The sequence below is a fragment of the Rhea pennata genome, chromosome 12 (assembly GCF_028389875.1).
Source record: "Rhea pennata isolate bPtePen1 chromosome 12, bPtePen1.pri, whole genome shotgun sequence".
Lineage (NCBI taxonomy): Eukaryota > Metazoa > Chordata > Aves > Rheiformes > Rheidae > Rhea > Rhea pennata.
In genome coordinates this window covers 24,421,582-24,438,904 of record NC_084674.1, presented here as the reverse complement: position 1 = coordinate 24,438,904, position 17,323 = coordinate 24,421,582, and the positions used below count along the sequence as shown (strand labels likewise).

At 54.5% G+C, this 17,323-nt stretch overlaps 2 protein-coding genes across 3 annotated transcripts; one reads left to right on the top strand and one right to left on the bottom strand.

The window, feature by feature from the left end:
* The first annotated feature begins 1,248 nt into the window (after positions 1 to 1,248).
* RRP9 (ribosomal RNA processing 9, U3 small nucleolar RNA binding protein) lies at positions 1,249 to 5,841 on the top strand. Its single transcript, XM_062585432.1, has 15 exons — positions 1,249 to 1,382; positions 1,479 to 1,561; positions 1,634 to 1,755; positions 2,024 to 2,091; positions 2,274 to 2,315; positions 2,699 to 2,825; positions 3,146 to 3,270; positions 3,601 to 3,693; positions 4,144 to 4,244; positions 4,434 to 4,568; positions 4,754 to 4,816; positions 4,905 to 5,050; positions 5,187 to 5,266; positions 5,436 to 5,509; positions 5,688 to 5,841. The coding sequence occupies exons 1-15, from the start codon at positions 1,263 to 1,265 to the stop codon at positions 5,812 to 5,814; spliced, it is 1,506 nt and encodes a 501-aa protein (XP_062441416.1). The 5' UTR covers positions 1,249 to 1,262; the 3' UTR covers positions 5,815 to 5,841.
* Positions 5,842 to 6,073: 232 nt separating this feature from the next.
* GRM2 (glutamate metabotropic receptor 2) lies at positions 6,074 to 16,983 on the bottom strand. Of its 2 annotated transcripts, none has more exons than XM_062585249.1 (5): positions 16,525 to 16,983; positions 11,458 to 12,295; positions 9,525 to 10,588; positions 8,014 to 8,188; positions 6,074 to 7,416 (listed from the first exon to the last, which is right to left on the bottom strand). In XM_062585249.1, exons 1-5 carry the CDS (start codon positions 16,981 to 16,983, stop codon positions 7,343 to 7,345), a joined length of 2,610 nt encoding a protein of 869 aa, XP_062441233.1. In that variant the 3' UTR covers positions 6,074 to 7,342. The 2 variants fall into 2 exon arrangements, with proteins under 2 accessions (XP_062441233.1, XP_062441234.1); XM_062585250.1 differs by having other exon boundaries at positions 8,008 to 8,188; positions 16,525 to 16,850.
* Positions 16,984 to 17,323: the final 340 nt, after the last annotated feature.

The following is a 17,323-nucleotide window of genomic DNA, read 5'->3' as shown; positions in this document are numbered from 1 at the left end:
ATTTGACATTTCTCTACCAAGACTGGACTGACACTGGTAGAGGGAAAACTCACACTCCCCAGGCAGCAAACCCCTGCCTTAGCCACATGCTCCAGGTTGGCAGCTTGGACCTGGGGCTTTGATGCAGAGCCAAACACAGAGTCTGCATGCCCAGCCATCAGTGCAAGAGAGCCCCAAGACTTGTGCAGGCACCAGGGCCTCCCATTCTCCACAAGCACCACACTCCCAGCAACACTAATTTAAAAGCCACCTGTAACAGCAGGATGATGCCTGACTGCCCCCCTTCAAAATAATATGTTATTTATCCAGAGATTTACATCTTTCAGGTGATACTTAGCGATTTTTCTCCTTCAAATATCCTTCTTCTCCAATGTTTCAGTGGGTTTTCTCCCCTATAAAACCCCAAAAGCAACAACAGATGAGCCAGGATTCAATGGAGAATTTCGAAACACCCAAGCCAAGTTTAAAGAGTAACACCCCAGCAATCTATTTGCAAAAAGATCTTTTTGCTTTCCCAAAAGCCTATCCTTACGGCCAAGAGCCCCCCACCCCCTGTCCTGGTTCACAGTGGTGCATTGAATGCCCATAGATGGTGTAAACTTGCTCCTTCTGTGCCTCTTTTTGCACACTCTTATCCCCTCTCTTCCCCCCGCAAGCTGCAGCTCCCATTTCCCACTATGCACACTGAGCCGGTATATCCTCCCTCATCTGCCTGCTATTCTGCTCATGTGCTCCATGCACACCCTGCTCCCTTTCCACATGGAGAAAGATGGCTGGAAGTGGAGGTAACATAGTGCTAAACAGAGGACACCAGCATGAACAAGCAAAGGATACAAAATGGAGGTGATCAGAGCGAATACGGTAGACGGAGGGTAGAAACAGGAACTAAGCTCTAACAGATGGAAATGAAGTGGATAAGAGAGCCCAGGGGGATGGAGGCCAGTAGGGAAGAGCCGACAGGCACTAGGACCGAGGACAAGGGGAACGCGAAAAAGGGAGGAAGACGGGGAGGGGTGTACAGCCACAGCGACACCAGCCGACAACAGCAGCACCCGCTCCCCAGCAAAACAGAAAATGGCGGCACCACCCCCCTTCCGCCCCGCCTCTGCCGGAAGGACGTCGCTGTCCGAAGGACAGCGCGGCCCGCCAATGGGAGGCGGGCGGCGTGACAGCCCCGCGCTGTGGGGGCGGGGCCAGCGGCCGCCGCTAACGCCGGCGAGCCCGGGGCGGGGCCGATGCGAGGCGACACGTGCGGCAGCAAGATGGCGGCGGCGGCGGCGGCGGCGGGCGGCAGGAAGAGGAAAGCGCCGCGCGGCACGTTCCTGGCTGTGGCAGGGCGGCGGTGGCGGCGGCGGCCGTCGCCGCGGCGACAGCGGGCTGCGGTGAGGAGTTGCGGAGGGCCCACGGCGCAGGCGGGGCGGGGGAAGCCTCTCGTGGCCGCCACGTTCCCCCGCTGAGCGAGCGGGCGTGTTGTGCAGGCGTTGGGCGGGGAGAGCAAGGCGCGTCCGGCAGCCGGCTGGCACCGCAACGAGGAGGTCTCCAGCGACTCCGAGGGGGAGAGGTAAGGGCGGTGGGGCCGAGGTGGCCGCGCTGCCACAGCTGCTGGTAGCGGCGCTCACGTGGCTCCCCGCAGCCCGGCGGCGGGCGGGCGCCGGCCGGAGGCGGCGGCAGCGGAGGAGGAGGAGGTGGAGGAGACCCCGCAAGAGAAGAAGCTGCGGCTCGCGAAGCTGTATTTGGAGCAGCTGCGCCGTCACGGTGAGTCGCGGGAGCTGCCGCGGCCTGGAGAGGCTCTTTCGCTCGGGCCCCTCGCTCCTTCCATCAGTGGGTCTCCAGCGCGGTGTTGGGGGCCCTGCAGGCTTATCCCCCACCGGCACGGCTGCTGGCACTGCGTTCTCGCAGCGGGGCACAGAGGAGGGCGGCATCCTCGCTGTAAGGGGAGGCCCCGGCCTGGTGGGGTGAGGAGCTGAGCCTGGCACGTGGCAGAGATACAAACCGGGCGCTTACATCACGGTGTCCGGCACAGAGGAGGAGAGAGCAGAGGAAGAGGCCTTTGCAGAGGATCTTATTGGCGACCGCCTAAAGGAAGATGTGGTGAGTAGGAGAGCTGTGGCCTGGTGCACCCCGTCGTTTGGGAACAGCTTCGATCCCACCTCCCGGTCCTTCCCTTCTCCCTTGAGATAGCAGCCCCCAGGGACACAGTGTCTCCTCTCCCAGATGGGGAGATCAGAGGTGTTTTGGAGGCCTTCTCACAGAGGTTCATCTTTCTTTTCCAGCTTGAGCAGAAGGGCCGATTACAGCGGCAAGTTGCCAAAGATGTAAGTAGGCAGGTTTGGGAGAGCCCCTTTTGCTTTGGGTGCACCATACCATTCACCTTCAGAGGAACGCTACCATGGGCAGCTGTTGGGGTCAGACAGTGCTGGCAGAGGCACGGCCCCAACTCTGCTATAGTCATCATGCGTGGGCTTCCCATACCTCTGCCAAATGCAACAATAAGGGCCCTTCTCCCTTCCTGGGAGGGACTGGCAGTGCTTGACTTATGCGCTGGAGGAAGGTGGGGAGGTGGTTTTGGAGTCCTTTGCTGTGTGGGGATACTGACCTTTCTGAAGCCACAACATGCCTGGGCACCCTTGTGCTTGGGGAAGCACTTGGGGTCCAGACCAGGGAGAGGACCTGTTCACAGCCCGCTCTCTCCATTCAGGTGCAGCCTCCAGATCCGGCGAGCATCCGAGTGTTGCGGGGGCACCAGCTGCCCATCACCTGCCTTGTCATTTCTCCAGATGACAGGTTCATCTTTTCAGCTGCCAAGGATGGCTTCATCATTAAATGCAAGTCTGGTTCCTTCCTCTTCAGGGGTTGAATCTATCAGTTTCTCCCGTTTAATCCCTGCAGAGACCCTGCCACAATAGGATTGCGGGGTCTTACTGAGGTTGTCTGGCTGTCGCAGGAGGAGCTGTGATCCTAGAGCATGAGGACCAATGACTCTGGGGCTTGACCCTTAGCAGGTCCAGGAACATTGTAGTTGCCCCTTCTAGGGTGTAGTGCAAGGTTTATTCATCCTTTGGAGGGGGGAGGGGAGATAGCAGACTATCCTGTGGGGGAATTGGCAGCAATTTCTGTCATTTAACAAAGGCTACCTTTCCTGCAGGGGAGGTGGAGAGTGGGAAGAAGCTGTGCGTGGTGCCTGGAAGGAAGAAAGGCACTGAAGAGCAGCAGGTGGGGCACACAGCTCACATCCTCTGCATGGCTATCTCATCAGACAGCAAGTACCTGGTAAGGCGACAGGAGGCTCATGTTGTCAGCTGGGTCCAGGCATCGTCCCCAGCACTGCTTGGCCCCTTTCCTGCACTCTTGGGAGCCTCTCTCTGGTGAAGGCAACCAGAATGTTGGGAGTGCATCTCTTCCCATGGCCCTGGAGGGTAGTTTTGCAGCTGCAGATTTACCCTGTTAGGTTGAAACAGCCCTCACCTCACAACTTGCTAGAGTTGGTGGCATGTTCCCAGGATGAGACTAAGTGGGATGGGAGCATCGGTTGTGCTCCACTGCTGGGGAGGGCTGCAATCTCCAAGGGGAAGGTTTCAGGCATCCCCTGCTTCCCATCAGGCAACTGGAGACAGGAACAAACTGATAATGATCTGGGAGGCAGCCACCTGCAAACACCTGTACAAGTTCACTGGTCATCGTGATGCCGTGTCGGTGAGTAGGTGGTGGGGGCTGTGGGCATTGGTTGTGGATGCCTCTGGGGTCAGACAGCTATGTGCAACTGTGTTGTCCCTGGTGACTCTTACATGGGGGTTGGTTGTGGTTCCTGCCTACCAGGAGCTGGAAAATGGGGAAGGAATGCTCAAGGACTCATTTGAGAGCATACAAGGCTGCACTGGTATTCTCCCCCCATTTCCATGGGGGTGGGCTTTGCTGCACCTGCCTCTAGCTGTAACTGCTCATCAGCCCCATCCTAGGGTCTCTGGAGCTCTCTGAACCTCTTGTTGCCCCCAAAGGGGTAGCTTGGATGCATGGCCCTTCTGAACAGGGCAGTCAGTTTATGGGATGTCCCCTGGCCTTGCGGTGATCCCTGGGGATAGGTGGGGAAAGAAAGGGAGATTTGTGGCCATGTACATGTCCATCTGCCTTCTTGTTCCTCCACAGGGCCTGTCCTTCCAGAAGGGTACACACCAGCTGTACAGTGCTTCCCACGACCGCTCTGTCAAGGTCTGGAACGTGGCGGAGAATGCATACGTAGAAACTCTGTAAGACCCTGGTCAGGCAGCGGGAGATGAAGAGAGCACACCACTAACCCTTTGGACACTGTATCTGGCCAGCCTGCTGGCTGGAGGACTCCAGGACCGTCCTGGTCTGGGATGTACCAGCAGCCCTGCACAGAGACAGGCAGGGGAGCAGAGCTGTGACTCAGGGCAGCTCTTTTTTCTCTCCTCCAGATTTGGGCACCAGGACATCATCACAGGGCTAGATGGCCTGAGCCGGGAGTGCTGTGTGACATCAGGGGGACGAGATGGCACAGTGCGGGTCTGGAAGATCCCTGAGGAGTCACAGCTCGTGTTTTACGGGCACCAGTAGGTCCAGGGTGAATCAGTGGCTCATGGGGGCTGTGAGCAGGCCCGTTGGGCTGGCGGTGAAGCGTGTGCACGTATTAAGCCAGCAGGCGCCCTGGTGGGCTCTTGCCTGCATGGGTCTTTATCTCCCTTCCTTCAGTAGAGTCCCAAAACTCATAATCAGTGCTAAACACCACTCTCTTTAGGGGCTCTATTGACTGTATTCAGCTCATCAATGAGGAGCACATGGTGTCAGGTGCAGATGATGGGTGAGTGCCATGACGGGGCCATGCTGGGAGTGGATATGGCATGGTAGTACTTCCTGCACCTCCCTCACCACCTGCTCCCCCTGGGCAGGTCCATCGCTCTGTGGGGGCTGACAAAGAAAAAGCCACTGACGCTAGTGAAGCAGGCTCATGGCACATTTGGCTCCCACGGCCTGCAGCAGCCATACTGGATCTCAGCGGTGGCTGCCCTGCACAACAGTGACCTTGTTGCCACAGGTGCTTTGTGGTGTGAGACCCTTGGTTTTGCTGTTGCTTTGAGGTGGTGGATAGGGGAAGCTGGGCATGGGGCCTTGCTCCCTTAAGAATAGGGTGCATGGTGGGGGAGGGGGTCATCTCTGTTTCTCTGTGCCAGGCTCACACAGTGCCAGCGTGAGGCTGTGGAAATGCGGCGAGGGATTTCGGAAACTGGAGCCTCTGTTTGATGTTCCAATGGTATGGACAGGGCAGGTGGGGGAGGCTGGGGATGCTGAAGAGCTGGGCTCTGTCCTGTTGGCTCAACACCTGGCATTCCAGGAGGCCACAGGTGAGGGCTGAGTGACTGCAGGAGTAAAGCTGCCATTCTGGAGCTACCTGGTCCTCATGCACGTTCTATTCCGTCCAGGTTGGCTTCGTCAACAGCCTGAAGTTCTCAGCAGCAGGTGACTTCCTGGTGGCTGGCCTTGGGCAGGAGCACCGGTACTGTCCCCTCTCCCATGGGTTATGGGTACAAAGCTCCAGCGGGGGGGGGGGCATAGGGCCTACCTCCTTCTAAGGGCTGGGCACCTTGATCTAGTGTCCTGCCCAGAATGAGGAGGGGGGACACAGCTTGCTGTGAGGACAGGCAGCAGCTGAACCTTCTTTTTCTCATTTACAGGCTGGGTCGGTGGTGGAGAATCAAAGAAGCCAAAAACAGTATCTGCATCATCCCCCTGAAGCAGAGGGCGGGAACAGCTGACAGCTCCTCCCCCGCTTCCTCACTGTCTGCCAACCCTGTCCCCTGATTCATTAAAGCCTCTGTTGTTCATAGACTTGCTTTTGGTGTCATTAGTGTGGTCACCCTACTGGGCCAGGGAGAGCTTGAGCATTCCTGCCCCTCAGCAGTGGAGTTAGTGCATGACATTTCTCCCTGGTCTCTAACACCCTGACTGCAGGCACTCCACTGGCACCTTAATTTGGGCCGTGGCTCTCACTTGTACTCATGGCCCTGCACCTTGATGCTGCCCTCTTCTCAGAGGAGTCAATTACCAGAAAAGAAGAAAGAAAAAAGAAAAACACTTTATTTACATAAAAATTACCCCCAAAATCACAATCTTGCTCACAGGAAAAAAAATCTACTCTTAAAAACTTGATTGGGCTCAAATACACAGGGTAGGTCATTCAACCTAGGCAAATGCCAAAAAACAGAACTCTTGGGCTCTACAGCTGGCTGAGCAGAGGTTAGCCATGATGCTTTCTGTCACCTTCTCAGTCTTGAGCATCTTGTGCCAAGAAATACTCTAAGAAAAAACTAAAAACACCATGAGAATACATAGGTGAAGTATGCTGGTGCAGCCTGGCTGTGCTTTTATCAGGTTGCTGGGGCAAAGGGAGGTGTGACTAGGGTCAGTGCAGCCATGGGTGCTCAGCTGGGATGCTTGAGAGGCAATTGGGGCTAGTGGCATAGGTAGGAGGCAGTACATGCCCTTGGGGCTGTTGGATTCCTTTTGGCTCCCTGCAAGCCCGGGGCAAAAAAGAATGGGAAAAGTTCTAACTGCTAAGGGCTAGTGCCTAACTGCTGTCCTGGGGAAACATGACATGTAACGTGGCTCATTACAGCGTGAGCATGATGTGTAATAGAGCTCAGTGTGAAAGAGGTGTGATGCGTATCACGGCTCAGCAACAGGAAAGCATGATGTGTGATGTGGCTCAGCACAAGGGAAGAGGAGCACATACCATGGCACGGTGTGAGGGAAGTGCAATGGGTAATGACTCAGTGCAAGGGGAGTGTGATGTGTAACATGACTGAGTGGAAGCGAAGCATGCCACGTAACAGCTCAGCATGGTGGAAGTGTGATGTATTATGTGGCTTAGCATGAGAAGCATGATGTGTAACATGGAACAATGTGAGGGAAGCCTGGCATATTATGGCTCAGTGCAAGAAATCCCAATGTGTAATGGCTTTGTGTGAGGGAAACATGATATGTGATGTGGCTCCATGCAAGGAAAGTGTGCAGTGTAACACAGCTCAGCGCCAGAGAAGTACGCTGTAACACAACTCAGCACAAGGAAAGCATGTTGTGCACTCTGGCTCAGTGCACAGGCCATGAGGCTCGCACTGGACTGGGGGCTGAGCTTCCTTGCTGGCTTGGGCCCCCAGCAGCAGGGCATGAGGCCGGGGTGGGTCCTGCTCTCTGGATTCTGCCTCTGGCAGTGCCCTCACCTCGGTGAGCAAGCCTTTCAATTCTTGTTGAGCTGGAAAATCCCCAGGGGACTGGGGCTGCCAGCAGGACTGCAGGAGCTGCAGCACCTCAGAGCAGCCAATCCCATCTTTCACAAGGATGACGTCGTGGAGTCCACCACCTCACGACCGTTGCACACCGTGGGCACATACTGTGAGGCAGAGCCTGGCCAAGAAGATGGCAGTGAGCAGCATATTGGGGTCTGGCATCAGCCTTTCCCGCTCACGCAGGTCATCTCGATTCGGTGGGTGATGGATGCCCAGAGCGGCTGCACCTCACTGGGCTGTGATGATGGGTGCCCTTGGTAGCTGCATCACTAGTATGGGTAATGGGCACCCAGCGTAGCTGCACCCCACTGCGGTGGGAAATGAGTGGTGAGGCAGTTGCATCCCACTGACATGGAGGTGGGGAAGCAACAGGCATTGGGTACCTGTGGTGACTGGCGCGGGCAACAGGTGCTCAGGGCTACTGCATCACACTAAGATGAGGCAATGGGTACTCACGAGCAGTACCCTCCGGCAATCTGTGCCACAGCCTTGGGGCTAGCAGCCATTTTAAACAGGAGGAATTGGGATTCAGAATGGGGGACAGAGAGGATCAGTACAGCACACAACAATGTCTTTCACTGTCCTGTTTTCAGCTATGTCCTACTCCCGTCCCAACTTTGCTCCAGGGTCCTATGTTGGCATCTTCCACCTCAGGAATGAGAAGTGGGATGCTGACCTCCCCCTCAGCCCTCTCCCCCAGCCCTGCTACACTCACCATGGGACTGGCTAGAGCCTGCAGCTGCCACGCTGAACCGAGTGGTGCCCACACGGTGGCTGGCCACGTTCTTCTGCGGCTGGAAGAGGATGATGTGGAGTTTGGGGGTGAAGAGGCAGCCAAGGACCACGGTGCCGCTGAGGCTCACTGAGATGCACATGGTGGTGGTCTGGACCTGGAGACAGGGCAGTGGAGGGGGCAATCATCAGGCCAGGCCTGCAATTTCAACAGGATGCCAAGAAAGCTTCTCTGAATCAGTCTGCCACGAGCCCTCTGCCCCAAGCAGAACAAGGCAAAATCTGCCCTGGTACATCAGCCAGCTTCCAGGAGCAGAGGATGCTGCTGAGCCACAGGGAAGGGCCATTGCCATGTACATCCTGTTCCATGGGACACACTGGGTGAGGGTGGGATCCAGCACACTCTTCCCTGCCCCTTCCCAAGCTGGGACATACTCAGAGCCAGGGACAAGATGCTGAGGACAGCAGCCAGTGTCAGCTTCCTTTTCCCACCTGCCTGCATCACTCAAGCAAATTGGATGCCACATCCCACATCAAATCTCCCCATCAGGATGCCCTCACTTAGCAGACTGAAACCTTAATGCCTTGGATAAAGAATCCCCTGCCAGGCCAGTGCCTATATCCAGCTGGAGACTTGTGGGCGGAAGGCGGCCACTGGCCCAATGGAGACATGCTGTCTGTGCATGGCATACCCTGGGAACACCCCCAACAGCCCGCCAATATGCTCTAGGCACTGGGCCACACTGTTTCTCCAATGCCTTGCAAACATCCCCATTTTGGACTTTTCCTGATGTGGAGCTGGACTCTGGCACTACTGTAACACAAATTTCTGCTCCCACCAGGGGCTGCTGTTTCTCTGTAGAAAATCAGGAGCACAGCCATTCTCATCATCTGCCTGCACTGCTGGCACCCACAAGGCACAGAAAGGAGGATAGACATGGACCGCCTCTTTTCAGGAGTGGGTATTGCCATGCATCTGTTGGCTCCCCAGACCCACGACAGGGTGCTCCCTGCTCTCCAGGATTGCTTGACCTCCCTAGATTGCCCTAGATCCATGGTCAGTGTTTGTCTCTAGGGGGCAATGGGCAGAAGTGATCAGGGCTACCTGGTACCCTTGCTCATAGCCAGGCCCAACGAGGGCAATTACTGCAGGGTGGGGGCTTGGAAGGATGGGCAGCAGATCAGTTGGATGCTCTGGAGAGCTCAGGGACATGTCCCATTGTCACCCTGGCCAGCAGTTTGTGAAGGGGTAGTCATGCCCCCCCCAGGCACCATTGCCCCTTCAAACACACCCTTTTAACACCATCTGTGGCCACACATCACCCAGTCTGAAATGCCCTAAAATGTTGGTAACCATCACCCTTATGAGCTCCAATTTCAAAGGCTCCCTTCCCCAGAATCACTCATCTCCCAGCCACAGGCCTTGCAGGGCATATATTACAAGGATCAGCTGGGCTAGGCGCTGCCTGAGCCCCCCAAAACTCAGGTTCTTACTCGGTAGTCACTGGAGGTCACATAGAAAATGGGCAGGAAGGCCAGCCAGATGATGCAGGTTGTGTACATTGTGAACCCAATGAACTTGGCCTCATTGAAGTTTTCAGGGCATTTCCGTGTCTTGAAGGCATACACCGTACACAGGACAATCAAGAGGACATTGTAGGTGAGCGAGATAAGCATGTTGGAGTCACGGTTGTTGCACTTAAGCGTAACAATGTATCTCTTGTCAGGCTCAGTCTCCTTGCCTGTACCAGGGGTCTCCACCAGCAGCCAGATGACAACAATGATTAACTGGCAGGAGATGAGAGCCATGCAGATGACCACCTGCGATGTGGGGCTTATGAACCGAGGGCGCTGCACACCTTCCTTCACACCACTGAAGATCCTGGCAATGCGATTTGTCTTGGTCAAGAGGGCCGAATAGCAGACAGCGAAAGATGTGCCCAGCCCCAGGCGCCGGAGTGTGCACACCTCAGTGGAAGGCTTTGCGATGAAGATGAAGGTCATGCTGTAGCACATGAGGACCCCTGTGAGGAGAATGTAGCAGAGTTCCCGGCCTGAGGCCTTCACAATGGGGGTGTCATTGTTCTTGATAAAGACCCCAAAAACAAAAAGGGTAGAAATAAATCCCAGGCAAGAAATAGTGACAGGACCAATGGCCCAAACATCTTTCCAACGGATGTACTCTTGGGGCAACTCAAAGCAACCATTCAGGGTCTCATTGGGCCAGTAACCAAGACCACAGTCCATGCAGGTGAATTCGTCCAGCAGGTATTCATAAGGCTGGCAGGGGATGCAGATCCAGCAGCATATGTCTCCAGGCTGCATGCTCTTTATCTCATTCTTCTTGCATGGGTCACTGCACTGGGACACAGGGACAGATGTCTCAGCCCATGGGATGAGGCTGGTATTGAGAAAGAGCCCCTCGGCCCAGTAGCCCACCTTCTGATACCGATACCGCCCATCCACGTGGTAATAGTTGAAGATATTGTAGCGCCCAATCCCATCACCGTAACGGTCAAATCGAACAATGCTCTTGGTATCTGCTGGCCTGAATGGAGCTGGGGGGGAGGAGATGAGGAGACAGTCACTGTTCAGAAAGCTGGCTTCACACTGCCCGTATGCTGCAGCAGCTTTGCTCAGCATAGCACATGGACATACACACATACCCCGGCCCACCCACTGGACAGGAAAGCACTTGCTCCCAGTGTAGAGATGTAGCTGCATCGAGCAGATTAAAGGGACATGTCCAAGCTGCTAAGGTCAGGGGTAAATTTCCAGCCTGTTCCCTGCCTTCATGATAACTCAGCAGTAATTACTTCCAAGGACCTAGCAGGATCATGAAAGTAATGGTGGAGAACTATCTTCCCACATGTCTAAGAACTTGGTAGCTCCCCAGCCAGCTCTGCAGGGGAAAACTGTGTGTGTAGGGGTGGATTTTGAGCTCCTGTGCAGTATTGTTGCCCTCCTACTACCTACACAGCTCTGAATTACTCACAGGTAACCAGATTCAGCCCAGATTATAGATGAGATACTTCAGATTCACCCTCAGATCTGTAGGTCTCTAATCAACAGTCTCCCTCCAGTTTAGTTCCTGAAACAGGGGACTAAATCCCAGAACATGCAACTGAAGTCTCTGAAGACACGTATGCTTTGAGAGGGGAGGCAGAGAGTGGGGAGGGGAACCTGCGGGACTCAGTCCCACACAGCCATAGCAGTCTCTTGGGAAGGCAAGGCTTGGACTTCCTCCAAAGAATGATAGTATGCTATTAGTGTCCTGGGAGAGCTACAGCTCACTGTGTGAGGGCTCTTAGTTTGGGCACACTGGAGGAACTGCAGGGTTATAGATGAAATCTGTCTTTCAGTCTTCCCTGCCCTTTCACCCATTCCTTTCAGATAGATAGTCAAACCTCTTCACCTCTGAACTCACCATCAAAATTAACGTTGAGCATGAAGTCCTTGTAGAACTTCTTGCCGTTAACAGGCTTCATGGAGTCACAGAGTTTGGTGACATTGGGGCACAGAGCCTGGTGCATGTTGTGAAGAGAGTGAGCCATGGCATAGACTGCATTAACCACAAATGTTATCTTGGACTCTGGCTCAAACTTGCCCATCTTTAGGGAATACCGGCTGCAGTCTTGAGTGTGGAAGCTACACTTGAATTTGTGCTCCCAAAACTCACGGAACCAGGGATTTCGGCTGTTGTTGTAGGGATTGAGATTACGGAAGTAGGCAGCAAACTCTTTAATGGGATATGCTGCCAGCTCAATGGTGATGGCTCCCTCAGCAACAACTTCTCTCCCAGCCACCACACTCTCCAAGGCTCCCCACCCGTCGCTGGCCACCCACATGAAGGATACGTTTGCTCTGTGAGCAGCCGCCAGCAGCTCCCGGGCATCTTCACTCCGGGTAAACAACACAACCACTCTGGCACTGGGCTTCTGCAGTAGGGCCCTGACCACACCATCATATGTTTTTTTGTTCATGGAGCGTCCCACCTTCTCTGAGGTAGCAATGCAGATGTTGCGCATGCGGGCTTCTTGCTCAAAGGCCTCTATGCCTGTCTCACCATAATCACCTTCCGAGGCCACAGTGGAGACATATGTCCAGTTGAAGAAGCGGAGGATCTCTGACATGGCCTTAGCTTGGTAGAAATCTGGTGGGACAGTGCGGGCAAAGTAATCGTAACGGGATTTGTCGCTCAGCTTGGCACTGGTAGAGGCATAGCTGATCTGTGGAATCTGGAAGAGCCGCAGCAGGTTGGCTACCTGTGTAGAGGAAGAGGGAGAAGTATAAGGTGCAAGGGACATATTGCCCAGCTATGGTCTGCTCCTGCAGTTCTCCTGAAGACATGTCGCAAAGAGGGACATTCCCACTCTAAGATCTCTGCCCAACACCAAGTATTAAAGAGTCAGCCAACCACCCTGTTGATCGTAACTACAGTAGCGTATTTGTAGAGCAATCCCACATCTGGTGACTCAGAGACTCTGACTGCTCAGCAGCCAGTTCACACGGGGCAGACAGGCAGATGGAAGGATACATTTACAGGATTGCCCAAGCCCTTACATATGTGCTGGAGCACAGCTGTTAAGTATGGTCCTTGTAGGGCTGCAACAACCTCAGCCCACAAGCTTCCTGCCAGCCCTCAGCAACCCACCAGGCACATATAAGACCTTCTGCTCCTTTATTAGTCACTGGACAGACATTAGCCTTTGCTGCCAAAGGTGGCCAGACCTTAGCAAGGATAGGGCTAGAGGGAAGGACCAAGTCATGTCTGGGCCTTTGTGGCTCCGCAGCAGGCCCATTCCCTGGCTCTTGCCTGCTTGCCCTCAGATGCCAGGGAAGGAACATTATGCTGCCTAGTGGGCAAAGGGACTTAGGGTCATTTCCTCATCCCATTGGCACTGTGATTACATTCTTCCAGGAAGCACAGCAATTTTGCTGGGTTCTCATTCCTTCCAGCTCCTGCTTATTCAAAATATTGTTTTTAATATTCATACTATCCCCTTTGAAATTCAGGGTGGGGGCAGGAAGGGAATGGACTCATCAAAAGCAAGGAGGGGGGGGAAGAAAATGCAGAAAATCCGCCACAGGTAACCCACAAGAGACAGCTTGTCCACGAGGACAAAGCCAATGCACCTCACAGCCCAAGGTGGGCCTCCTCAGTATCACCACTGCTTGCAGGCAGGGAAAAAGGGCCAGGATTAGAGCTTCCACTCCTGAGCCAGAAGGAGGCATCAGAGTGCTGAAGATGGGGAGGGGGCTGCAGGCAGCCCATTGCCTGCCTACAAATGCCTGACACAGTTGTACCTTCAAACTGCTCAGCAGAAACTCTTCAAAGGGGAAAAAGTGCTGCTAATAAAGCTGCTAAAAATCCAGGCTCTCAGAGCAGGGTGAAGGGGGGGTGGGGATTAGGGAGCCTGAATGCTTCTCTCTGCTGCCCATGCAAGAACCATGCTGCTTAATTAACATGGACAAATATGTTTTTAACAGCAAATTACTTCCCTTTATGGGAAGAAGGCCCCAGAGAGCAGCAGTGCCTCTACGTAGGTTCAGCCTGGGGTGGGAGCTATCAGACAATAATTCCTCCCCAGTAAGGCCTGTGGCTCACTAATCAGGTGCATGGGCCAGGGGCAGGGATCCATGTACTCTGGAACAACCCCAAAATTGTCTGTCCTAATTGTCTCAGAAACATGCTGTCTCAGGAGGTGCCCTCAGCATCAGGGCACCTTAGGGTGCTTGGATATGGCAGTAAGTGCTGGTACGTACTCTGGAATCAAACTGAACAGCAAGAGGAGGGAAAAAAGCCCAGGCCAGTGAACTGTTTCCATCACTAAGCACTGGATTCCTCCATCCTACAAGAAGGGAAACATGTGCACTTGCTGACAGAAAGTGGCACATAGAAACTGATGGGTGTGCTTAGACTTGCAAAATCCTAGAGAGCATGTGGCCCTCTGACAGCCCAGGGTCTTGGCCAGCCCCTCCAGCTGGTTGCATCTTTAGAAAGGATGCTCTTTCCAAGGCATTCCCCTGCCAAAGCTGTCCCCTGGATTCACAGAGACTCTGCTTTGGGAAGCTGAGCTGTGTTGCATCCAGGGTTACATCTCAGGTCTCAGATGCTAGAGGTGCCCATTCCTGCAGGTGGGCACTGAGGATGTTCAGGAAGTTGTCTCTTCCTTGTACCCTCTTCTATCTAGGCAATGCTCTCAGCTGAACCCAGTAAAGACATGTAGCTGGCCATCATAGTTGGCCTGGGTTTGGTGCAGAGGATGGTAGGATAAGAACCCTGGCAAGCATCATCCTAGCTGGCATCACCTTGTGGCCTCCCCTGCTTCATGTCTAGTGGCTTTAACACCCATCCTGCCACAGGCAAGAAGGGCCACAGAAGCTGGCTCCTCTCCCACAGGCCTGCTGGTGAGGCCCCAAGGAGCCATTCTGATGTCAGGAGACATCACAGTCATATCAGAGGGTGTCCCCACACCCACCAGGGCATCAAACCCTCCAGGAACAGGAGTCATGGGGCTGCAAACAAGCCGACGTTGGGTGCTGGCACACTCTTTCTCCCACCGTGCAACATCGCCGGCGAATGACCACGCACAACAGCCAGGTGTCAGAATGATGAAGCAGCCCCAAGTCCCAAGTGCTACAATGGGAAGGGGGGACTGGGACAATGCAGATGTCCCACGGCAGCTGTTTCCTCCAGAGCAGCCCATGAGGATTGTGGTGAGTGGACTCCCTCCTCCACCATGGGCTCAGTCCTGTGCTGGATGCTGGGGTCCTTCCTCTGGTAAGGGGGACAGAAGGTCACCATGAACCCTTATGGGGACAAATAGAGGAGACACAGCACCTCCTGCAATCTCACTTTCTCCCTTCTCTGCCCTGCAATGTGTGGATTTTCACCCCAGTTTGCATCTGGGCCAGGGCACACTTCCCCAGTAGGTTACTTTAGGCTCCTTTGAGTGACAGAATAGCTACAAACTACAGTCTATGCACAAGGCAGCATTTAGGTGTGTGGTATTTCCCGTGAACAAGTGTGCCTGCAGGCCCAGGAGCAGCTATGCCATATCTATCCCTGGAAGCAGCCAAAGAGGTTGCCCAAGGAAGTTTGGGTCACACTTCCCTAGCATATGCTCTGGGTCTCCAGGGATTTGTAGCTCAGCAACTTTCCCAGAGGCTGCTTCTATGGATTTAGTAACCTTCAAGAGGTTGCTTCTCCATAAACTTGCCTAGTTTCCTCTCAAACACAATTCTAGTGTCCAAACATCTGCAGCAAGGAGTCACACCAGTAAATATGAACAGGAGAAAAACACTGCCTTCAGTTCATTTTGAAAAACTTCCAGGCTGCATTCAGTCCCCAGATTCTTGTCTTGGATGATGGGGAAGAGTTGATTCCTCTCCTGGCCTGGATCAGCCCTAGGTCACCAAAGCGTATTATGTTCCCAAGAGACCCCATGCTCCGTCTCCACAGCAGGAATGTCATGCTGATGCAGCTGTGGCCATCCAGGCCTGGTGGCGTGGGCAGCTGGTCCGCCGGGCCCTGTGGCAGGCAGTGAACAGCGTGCTCACAATTCAGGCCTGGTGGCGCCAAGCCATCGCCCAGCAGCGTGAAGAGAGGCGGCTACAGGCACTGTCAGCGTACTTGAGGCTTGAGAGAGCGAGCGTCATCCTCCAGGCCTGTGCCAGAAGGTGGAATGCCAGGACCCAGTACAAGAAGTACCAGAAGGCAGCTCACACCATTCAAAATGGGTGGTGGAAGAGCAGGCAGTTGAGGGCACTAGTTGGTCATCACAACACAGAGGATGGTGTGGACCTGAATATCAAGATAATCATTGGCTAAGCAGCCCCCTGCTACCACTCTCATGCTTTGGCAAGCCACAGAGGGGGGGAATAAAGTATTTCCCATCTGTTCCAAGCCTGGCCAGTGTCCACCTCAGAGGGAATTGGCAAGGAATGATTCTGCCACAGCCCAAGTTGCAAAAACTTCTGCTGAGGAGCTGGTGTTGGGCAGGCCCAGCAGGGTCCTCCACAGCCTGAGATAGGGAGACCTCAAGAAGTAGCCCACACATCGACAGGGCTGCAGATCCCCAAATTAGTAGACAGATCGAGCTGGGAATGCCATAGCAGAGAAATAGCTCCTAGTGAAAGCTTCAGGGCTCTCCCACCTGATGGGTTGTCATCCCCTCCACTGCCTAGGGGGAAGAGCATAACCTCAGAGCAAACAGCTCATAATGATAGCAAGGGCTGGCATGAAAGGATGTAAGGGAGAGGAGGGTAGCTACATACCCTTCAAGCCCTGAGAAAACACAAATGGGAGGTTTTCTTTAGCAGAAATTCAGACACCACCCCCTCCCCTGGAAACACACTCCGAGGCCAAGGAAGAGGATGGGTCCAGAACTTCCCAGTTTGAGGCGGTCCTGGGACAATAAAGGCTGAGCCCTGTAACCAGGTTATCCCCTACTGCCATTTCTGCCAACCGCTTAGCCTTCCTGTGGGGTACCTGGATGGAGACATCACTGTAGGAGCCCCCAATGACGCCAGTGATGGCTGTGGGCACATCATCATGGACAGCGTAGGAGCCGTCAGGGCAGATATGCTCAGAGCCATCCACCCTGGTCAAAGATGCACGGACGAAGTCAAGTGACTGCTCCAGGGCATAAGTGTCCTTGGAGCAGGTGTCGAGGATATGGGCACCGAGCATGATCCCTGGCAGAATGCTTGGGTCCTTGTTGATCTCATCTAGGGCGAAGAGCATAGCCTCAAGACGCTGGATGCCCCGGTGCTCATTGATTTTGCCGCAGTCTTCACTCCCCACACCTTTCTCATGCACAGGAAAGAGGCCCCCGATGACCAGGTCCCCATCAATGCTGATCTCCTTCTTGCCAGCTGGGCCATGCCCGCTGGCCAAACAAGCAGCTGAGTGCAGCAGCCAGACCCAGAGAGCAACTGGGACCACCATGGGGTGCATCACTGTTGGTAGAGGGACATGCATTAACCCCTGTTGCCAGTTGCCACCCATCAAGGTGAGGGTAGCTGGTCCCAATGCATCAGGTAGCAGTCAGAGCTGCACGGTATCAGCAGGAGAGGACAGTGCTGCCTGGGCACAGCACTCGGCACCTGGAAAAGCAGAGAGGAGAGAGTGAGTCTAAGGGCTGCAAAGAGAGCCAAGGACCAACTGCCAGACTTGAGGGACCCAGATAGCATATTGCTCTTCCAGCAGCTCCAAGGGTGATCCTGTTTGTTTGTGTTCTCCATCCCAGTGTGCCCACACCAGCCCCTGTGTCATGTAGGCAGAAGCC